At 50.1% G+C, this 9452-nt stretch overlaps 1 protein-coding gene and 1 non-coding gene across 2 annotated transcripts; one reads left to right on the forward strand and one right to left on the reverse strand.

Moving 5' to 3' along the window:
• Nucleotides 1–230: 230 nt before the first annotated feature.
• On the reverse strand, nucleotides 231–8104 carry KRT32 (keratin 32). Its single transcript, XM_054458260.2, has 7 exons — nucleotides 7576–8104; nucleotides 6812–6894; nucleotides 6491–6647; nucleotides 4998–5159; nucleotides 4794–4919; nucleotides 3547–3767; nucleotides 231–957 (listed from the first exon to the last, which is right to left on the reverse strand). The coding sequence occupies exons 1-7, from the start codon at nucleotides 8041–8043 to the stop codon at nucleotides 828–830; spliced, it is 1347 nt and encodes a 448-aa protein (XP_054314235.2). The 5' UTR covers nucleotides 8044–8104; the 3' UTR covers nucleotides 231–827.
• Nucleotides 8105–8673: 569 nt separating this feature from the next.
• Nucleotides 8674–8864, forward strand: LOC129018566 (U2 spliceosomal RNA). Its single transcript, XR_008495377.2, has one exon. It is a non-coding gene; the product is annotated as a U2 spliceosomal RNA (small nuclear RNA).
• Nucleotides 8865–9452: the final 588 nt, after the last annotated feature.

Genomic DNA, 9452 nt, shown 5'->3' on the forward strand with positions numbered 1-9452 from the left:
CTTTGGGCAAGTTTCTTAACTTCTCTGGGCCTCAGTTTCCGCATTTACAAAATGTATGAAATAATGATATATTTTTCATGGATTGTTGCAAGGATTAAATGAGGCATTACTAGCAATGTGTCTGGGAACTCTCCCCTGGATTAGCCAGCCTCTAATGCAGAACCTGCACCCAGTAGCTGCTCAGTGAAGATATTTTGAAAGAATGAATGATCCCATTGTACCAGCTGTAATGAGATTTAGGGGTGGGTTTATTATGGTATGATTCTCAATTACAGTAATTTGGCCTAGGTTTCTGGCATAATTATCTCCCTCCTCTCTTTATTCTTTTATTACTTGGCTCTAGAATAATTGATTAGTTTTAACCGGTTTATGGCATGCAGGCCTTTTTAGTGAACACCTCTCAAGCCTCTATGGAAGCAGAAGGAGCATAAAAATAAATTCAGAATTTGCCCACGTTCCTCTTAAGCCCAAATGAGTAGGATTGGCCTGTGGATGCAGCAGTGTAAGTGACAAACTGAGACAGACATGTTTGCAAGGCCATTGAGTGCAGCTCTATTTGCCAGTTAACTAAGAACACATGCTCTCTGAGGCAGCACAGACAACCAGAAACATCACCAAAGAGAACAGTTCACCCATGGAAAAAAGGGGCAGTTTTGAAGTAATGAGGGCTTAAGCACCCCCTGGAGTATCAGAGCTTGTTGCAGGTGATCCACGGTCCTGCTCAGGGTCTTCCTTGCTGGCCGGGGCTGGCCCTGCTCTTTTGGTGGCCACTGAATACCAGGCTGCCCAGCCCCAGGCCCTCCAGGATCCACCGGCACAAAGGGACTTCAGTAGCGGCCCTGGGGGCAGGGTGAGCAAGGCACGCCAACGGTGCGTGTCACACAGACGGTGCGGGGCACACGTGGGGAGGGCACACAGGGGGTGCAGGAAGGAGTGGAGCACGGGTTACAGGGCAGCCTACAGGAGAAAGTCACAGAGGGACAGGATTAGTAGAGAAGGCCCACTCGGCCACAGGTCCTGCCAATTCTCCCCTCGGATGCCTCTCGACCCCATCTACCGTGCTTTCTCTGCCCAGCCTCCCTGGTCCCAATCTCTGTCATCTTTGCCTGAGTCACCTCATGGCCTCCTAACTAATCTTCCCAACCCTGCTTGGGCCCCTCCTAACCACTGTGCACTTAGTAGCCAGAGCAATCTCCTACAGTCACAAATCCAATTATGTCCCTCCCCTCCCTAAAACCTTCAATGGCTTCCGTTTGAGCTCAGGATGAAAAGCAGCTTCCTCTGGAAGCCATCATTCTCAGCAAACTAACACAGGAACAGAAAACCAAACACTGCATGTTCTCACTCATAAGTGGGAGTTGAAGAATGAGAACACATGGACACAAGGAGGGGAACATCACATACTGGGGCCTGTCGAGATGTGAGGGGAGTGGGGAGGGAGAATATTAAAACAAATATCTAATGCATGCGGGCTTAAAACCTAGATGACGGGTTGATAGGCAACAAACCACCATGGCACATGTACACCTATGTAACAAACCTGCACATTCTGCACATGTATCCCAGAAGTTAAAGTAAAATAAAATAAAGAAAAGCAGCTTCCTTAATAGGACCTGCATGATCCTGCTCCCACTTCTTGCCCCAGCCTCACCTGATAGCTCCATTGCTCTGGGAGCTGCAGGTACTCTGACCTTCTTCCAGCTCCTGCAGGGACTGTACTGCTCAGGCCACAGGGCTTGTGCCCTGTGCCGTACATCTCTGGAACCCTCTTCCCTCTCCACTCACCTACATTTCTTCTCTTGTTTAAGAGCTCAACTCAACTGTCATGTCCTCCTTGAAGCCTCCCCCACCTCTCTGAGACAAAACCCCCATGGTACATGTATCTCCTTTCATCGTGAGTAGCAATCATTCTATTATGGTCTGTCTCCCCGGCCAAGCAGTGAGGCCAGCAGCCACGGACCCATGCCCACCCTGCATACCTCACATAGAATAGGCACCTAATAAGAATATTTGGATCAGACAAAATAATAAATGAATGAAGAATTAATACATGGTGAAAGGAAAAAGGATGATCTCAGAGACTGACAGGCATGCGCTCAAAACCAGGAACAACACACTGGACGCTGGATGGAAACCCAGTAGCTCAGAGAACCAACGGGAGGCCTGAGGATCATGTGCAACCTGAAATGTGTTCCATTTGCCTGGCACTATATATTTTCTTCAATTTGTTGAAAATACTTAAGAATCAGGAGAATTTAACATTTTTAAAAATCCAGATTCTCAGCTTCCCTGGAACTATTGGAAGATCAGCAATACTGGACCTGCTTCTCACACAGTAGAAGTGGCCCTGAGGGCATGCCACTGCCTGGATTGGACAAGGCAAGAGCTTTCTGCTTTTCTACCATCTCCGTATGACCCACGTCATTCATGCATGTTAATGGCCTGGTCCTTGCAAATGTTTGACACAACACTTGCCCTGAAGTTATAGATTCTGAATGATGGAGAAGCAAGGCCAAATGCAGAATAAGAAACAGCTACAACAGTCATCAGCCCACCGGGTGTCCATGGCCCAGAGGTACCCTGCATTCAGACAGCCACCAAGTCCTGCTGATTCTACCTGCACAGTGTCTAGAGCTGATGCCTCTGCTGCCCTACCTCAGGCCCTCCCCATTGCTTACCTAGGCTGTGGCCAGGGCCTCCTGACAGTTTCCCTGCCTGGTTCCCCTCCCTCTACTCAGTTCTTCCTGCTGCTATCAGGGTCATCTTCCTGAAGAACAGCTTTGAGCTTGAGAGACATTTACTGAGCATCTACTATGTGCCACGTACAGGGAATAAAAATGTATTATAATGTCTCTGCATTCTAGATGTTTACCATCTAGTGGAGAAGACACACAGTAAATTCTCTCATTTCCTCCTCAAAACAATAGTAAGGCCTTACACTTGCCTATAAATTAAAGCCCTCCCTTCCCAGCATGACCCGTGTCATTCTCCATAAATGGGCCCCAGCTGATCTTTCCTGTCCTGCTCCCCACCAGGGCTCAGTTACACAAGGCTACCTATTGTCCTGCTGACATGCCAAAATCTCTGTTCTAAGAGGAATCGAGCTATGAGGTGAGGCTGGGGTAAGAGGTGGGAGCAGGATTGTGTAGGTACTATTAACAAAGCTGCTTTTCATCCTAAGCTCTGGACAGGCCATGACCTCCAGTCACCTGTCTGCCTATCTCCCTAAACATATGGAAATGACAGGAGGGCAAATGCCCTGTCTTCCTCTGTCTTGGTGTCCTCCATAGCGCCTGCCCCATGGTGGGCACTTAGAAGGAGCTTGCCAGCTTGGAATGAGACAGAATGGTCTCCGAGGGGCTTGGTTCAGGATGGCAGCATGAACACCACTGCCTGACTTCCTTCAGAGCATACCAGCTTCTTAATGGCTCCATAGTCAGGATGGGGTTCTAAACTGATGGTCCCTCAAGGGTAGATCCAGTTGCTTCCTATAACCTCCCAGAATCCCTGCCCACGTCTCTCTAAGCCTCAGCTGGGCCTGCATACTTGCAGTCCTCGCTCTCCAGCAGGCTCCGGTACGTGTTGATCTCGCCCTCCAGCCGGGCCCGGATGTCCAGCAGCACCTGGTACTCCTGGTTCTGCCGCTCCAGGTCAGCCCGGATCTCGGCCAGCTGGGCCTCAATGTTGGTGATCATGCACTGCATCTGGGCCAACTGGGAGCTGTAGCGGGCCTCACTCTCAGTCAGCGTGTTTTCCAGGGAGTCCCTCTAAGGCAAAGGAAGACATAACCATGAGGAGGGGAGCTGTTTACCATGGCCTGCTTCAGAAAGAACCAAGAAGAGCCAAATCTCCCTTTGATGCTGGAAATGAGCCCTCCCTACATCAGTCACTTTGGAAACGGAAGCCCAGAAAGGTCAAATGACTTGTTCAAGGGTAAACAGCTGGTACATTATGGAACCACAGTTTCTATTTGTAAATCTGATCCTAAATCCCTCCTTCCTTCTGCAACCTTTGTCTGGCTTCAGGCTTTGGATCTGAAATTTCCCAAGTACCTCCCTGCTGGCATCATTTAGAACAGTGGTTTTCAAACCTGGCTGCAAATTAGCACCACATGGGAGCCATCAAAAAAATACCCATGACCGGCCAGGTGCAGTGGCTTATGCCTGTAATCCCAGCACTTTGGGAGGCCAAGGTGGGTGGATCACCTGAGGTCAGTAGTTCGAGACCAGCCTGGCCAACATGGTGAAACCCCATCTCTACTAAAAATACAAACATTAGCAGGGCATGGTGGTGTGTGCCTGTAATCCAGCTACTTGGGAGGCTGAGGCAGGAGACTCACTTGAACCCAGGCGGGGGCAGAGGTTGCAGTGAGCTGAGATCATGCCACTGCACTCCAGCCTGGGCAACAAAGTGAGACTCCATCTCAAAAAAAAAAAATACCCATGATCAGGCCCCATCTCCAGAGACTCTGGTTCAGTTGGTCCAGAGAAGAACCTGGGCATCATGATGGGTGATATTGAGATCCATAGGTTTGGAAGGGCAGGCTAAGCACAGAACAAGCCTTCTTGTGGAGTTGAGTTTGACAGTGTCCACCTAACCCATGTCTGATTTGAAACATCCCTCTTATCTCTGAGCTGGATCTCCGGAGAAACCTCCCTCCAGGAAAAGTCAACAGGATGAGCATCCATTGTGGCTGAAATCTGGGTCTCCTCTTCCTCTTTCCTGGGGACCTGCACCTATGCTCAGTACCGCCTAGGATCCAGAGGGAGGGGCGCCCACCCAGCAGCTCTCACCAGGCTGTGCTGGGCCTGCAGCTCGATCTCCAGTGTGTTGACTGTGCGTCTCAGGTCAATGATGTCTGACTGGTAGTTCTGAAGCTGCTCAGAGCTTGTGGCCACCTGTTGGTTAAGCTCCTCCATCTGCAGTTGGGGGAAGGAGAAGGCTAGAGTCCCTTCCTAGGGATATGGAGGAGGCCACCCCCACCGTGAGAGGCCCACCTGCATATTGAACCATTCCTCCACATCCCTGCGGTTGGCCTCCACCATGGCCTCGTACTGACACCGCATCTCCTCCAGCACCCTGGTCAGGTCCACCGGGGGTGCAGCATCCACCTCGATTTTAAGGCGATCCCCAAGTTGGCATCGAAGTGAACCGACTTCCTGAAAAGGCACAAGACCTCCAGAAAAGTGTGACAATCATAGGATCCCGGCTCACCTCCCCAGGGAGACACGAAAAGATGCAACAAAAGTTGCTAAAGATTGAAACATTAGATAGCCCCCAAGGACTGCAGTCAACTCAGCAGCATCCCAGTGCTCTTCAAACTCCAGCTGAATACCCCTGTGATGGGAACCTCACTGCAACACAACACTTCCTATCACTTTGGCAGAAGCCAAGAGCAGCACCCAGGTTTGTTTGATGCATTTGGGCTAAAATGGGAAACCGGTCCCCCTAGTATTCCCAGTCACCCTCCCTGCCTGTGTTCATCCTGGAAGAAGGGTAGCAGGAGCCTGGCTTAACTAGTTAAAGGCCTGAGTTAGGGCAGCTGCCTCCCAGGCTTGGCTGCCAAAGAGGGAAAGTTGTCACTGAGTCTGCCAGGATGTGTGATAACTTCTCATTAGTGGATTCTTGGTGCCGTTCCCAGTTCTCTGATTTGAGCGAGATGAGTCAGGAGCCCGAGGGTGCTCGGTGAGTACGTGGTGACTGATTGTTACTTTACACTTAAGCCTGAGGAAACCCAGCCAAGATTCAGAGGCACTTGTTCATTCAAATCCCAAGTCAGGAGGTTGAGAGTCAACCAGGGAGGAGGGAAAAAACACCATGGCTCAGGTGGGCTTGGCAGCACACAGGTGCCCAAAGCAGAGGGCTTCCCCTCCAAGAAACTTCAGGAGATAAGGAAAAATCAGAAAGTAAAGGGCTTCAGCTTGAGCATTTTATATGCAAACAGAAGGAAGGACAAAATAAGGATGGGGGCAAAAAGAGGAGACCACTGCAGCTCTACTCCCTCTCAGAAGAGATGGGACTGCTTCTGAGAGTTGAGCCGGGCAGAGACGGACAGGCCATTCAGTGTGAGATCTGGAACATAACTCACCCCGGCACCACTGCACCACTCTACCTCTGCTGTGTGGCTCTCGAGAGAAAACAAATGCAGTCACCACTAGTGAGCGCTTGGCAGTCACACTAGCCCAGGAAATGCAGAAGGAAAGGGGGCTACACTTCTGAGCGTTGACCAAGTGGCAGGTGTTTCATACCCATGCCTTGGGGATTTCCATGATCCATATCCTGTCCATTCAATCCTCACAATAACCCTGCGTGATCATGTTGTCCCCGTTTTACAGATGAGGAGGCTCAAGAAGATTCCATAAATTGGGCAAAGTCACTGAAACAACATGTGGCAGGCTTGGGAATTTCAACCCATGCCTATCCAACCCTATACCCCACATTCTTCCCCCTCTGCTTCCCAGGGCCACTTCAGTGGGACTTCCAGCCTCACCTCCTCATGGTTCTTTTTGAGGCACATCAGCTCCTCCTTCAGGGACTCAACCTGGGCCTCCAGGTCAGCCTTGCACAGAGTGAGATCATCCAGGATCCTGCGCAGGCCATTGATGTCGGCCTCCACCAGCTGCCGCATGGCCAGCTCTGCCTCGTACCTGCACAAGGACAGGGTCAGCAATCAAGGGTGAAACAGAATGCAGAACTCAGGGAAGGCCTTAAACTGCCGGCACTTTCCAACCCTCCGTGAAACTAATGGAAAGTTGCCCCAGAGCCTATGAGGACAGGTCCTCCCCAGCTCCAGCCCCCCGGCTGAACTCACTTGGCCCTGAAGTCATCGGCAGCCAGTTTGGCATTATCAATGTTCACAACCATCCTGGCATTCTCTGCCTTGGTACACAGAATCTGTAGGCCAAGGCACATGGAGAGGGTTAGTTCAGGATGAGAAGAAGCAAGAAGAACCCAAATGAAGAGAAGACAGCAGCAAAGGTAGGATCCAGCAGCCCTGCAGCCATTCCTGCAGAAGGTCCTCTTCCCTGGAACTCTGGGAGATATTTAGTGAATTGCTAGTCCTTGGAGAACTTGAGATGTATTTTTTAAGAACCTGAAGCTTCGTAAATTCAAATTCCCCATTTTGGATGTGCCAAGCAATGTGGAAGGAAAGAATCTCATGTCTGAAGTCACTCATGTGACAGTTAGAAGGGTCTTTGACATTTACTGAAAACTCACCATGGACCAGGGGCTGTTCCAACCACTTGACCTGCATCATCTCATCAAATTCTTTTGACAACCCCAATAGATAACGACCATTATTATCCCTGTTTTACAGATGAGAAAACTGAGGCCTGGGGAAGGGATGGGACCCCCAAAGTCATGCAGTGAGGCAGTGGTAGAACTGAGACTAGATCCCAGATCTCTCCACATGAAAGCCTCAGGCTGAGTGCTCAAATTATAAAATAACCCTATGCCCTAGGGAAGTCTCTTTGTCCTGAACATAGCTTAATAAGCTAATGAGATTCCAATCTGGAATGCCAGCTAGTCCAGATCCCTTCCCAGAGAGCCTGTTCACCTCACCGCTGCCCTCACCTTCTGCTGGAGCTCCTCAATGGTCCTGAAATGAGACTGGTAGTCAGGAGTCATGGTGAGCACCTGGGAATGAGAGGCCTCTTGGATCCTGCTCTCCAGCTCTGCATTCTCCTGCTCCAGCTGCCGCACCATCGTCAGGTAGCTGGCCAGGCGGTCGTTCAGGAACCGCATGGTTTCCTTCTCATTGCCATTGAAGGCCCCTTCGCTGTACCAGCTGCCGGGGCCCATGGAGCCGGAGATGCCACTGGCTGCCCGGTGGGAACTGGATAGATAGGTTTTGGAGAGGCAGCTGGCTGGCCGGAATGTAGTGGGCATGCAGACAGAAGGCAGGCATGCCATGGGCTTGCAGACATAGCCCAGGCACAGCTCAGGCCGGCAGTTCACGCCGCTGGAACAGACCGAGGCAGGCCGGGGGCAGCTCTTGAGAGAGGCTTGCAAGTTGTTGGTGACACAGCAGGAGGATGTCATGTTGGAGAGGCCGTTTCTCCTCAGCCACAGCTGCCTGGATGTCTGCAGACCCCATGCCGCCCGGGCCATTTTATGCCCTTGCAGTGAGGGGGCTCATGATAGAAATTCATCATTGGGTGGTGTTGATGTTTACACCCAGCCCCAGAGGAAGCTGCTAATTAATTTGTAATTTGGTTTCCAATAAAAGAGGCCAAACTTATCATTTGGCTAAAGCAGGAGTCTGGGTTCCTGTCATTGATCACCATGAGAGAGCTTCGGGACACATCTTCAAAGGGTCAGCCGCATGCCTGGGCCCTCATTACTAGGGCGGGCCCTCCAGGAGACTGCCACAACCCAGCCTGTGCCTCCACTGGATTTGCCCACTGCACCTCCGCCTGCTCTAGCCCTGAGAAGCCTGCAGGTCTGTGCAGCAGTGGCTGCCTCTTTTAATGAAAGCGTTCCCAATGGGAAGAGCCCTGCCTATTTAACAAGGAAATGTGTGGATGGTAGAAACTGCTCCAATACTGGCAGCGGCATAAATCCAGCAGAAAGGAACAGGAACCTCAGAAGCTTCCTAACAGACATCATCTTCCTGCCAAGGGGAAGAAAATAATATCAGTGGGGAGAGAATGAACTCAAGACATAGGCGTCATCACTTCTCAGCCTTTTGGCTAAGATCAAGCGTGGTATCTGTTCGTATCATCTTGATGTCTCATACGTCCTCCATCTGAGGACAACATATTAAATGGATTTTGGGAGCAGGGAGATGGCATAAGAGCTTGCTCTGTTCACTCTACATGTTGACCTGGTATTGCAGTACCTCCAGGAATGCTGCACCCCTTCAAAAGGCAAAAAAAAAAAAAAGACCCAAACAGAAGCCTGAGAATCAGGTACATCTTTCCAGTTGGTCTCTTCCTCTTGGAAAAGTCCATATCATGAACATCTCCAGGTGGCAGCTGCTGTATCTTGACCCCCTCTGGACCATCCATTCAATTATCACTGCATCGTATACACAATTGTCAAGTGCTCAATAATTGTTTGTTGAACAGACTGAGATAGAATAGTTGGAACAAGTTCTACTTTTACTTTCTGTTGTGGCAGATGGGGAAGGCTCACTTCAGGATCTCAGACTATGGAAGCAGTGTGAATCTGCTCCCTTGGGAAAGGACGTTCTATAGCCCTGGAATGAGCTAAGCCAGGAGACAGGGAGCATATGTGCCCAACTATAGAAGCCCTGGGCATTCACTTAAGAAGGCAACGTGCTAGAGCAGTGATTTTCAGTCCTGGCTGCAAAAGCTGTGAACTTCACATTTAGTATGTGTGTGCTATATAGCCACTTTTTTATTCAGTAATCTTCTTGATATAATTTTGGGGTATAAGTACTTGCCTTATGTTTCACATATTCCCAGAAATGTCAGTACAAGAACAGG

Source organism: Pongo pygmaeus, chromosome 19 (assembly GCF_028885625.2).
Source record: "Pongo pygmaeus isolate AG05252 chromosome 19, NHGRI_mPonPyg2-v2.0_pri, whole genome shotgun sequence".
Taxonomy (NCBI): domain Eukaryota; kingdom Metazoa; phylum Chordata; class Mammalia; order Primates; family Hominidae; genus Pongo; species Pongo pygmaeus.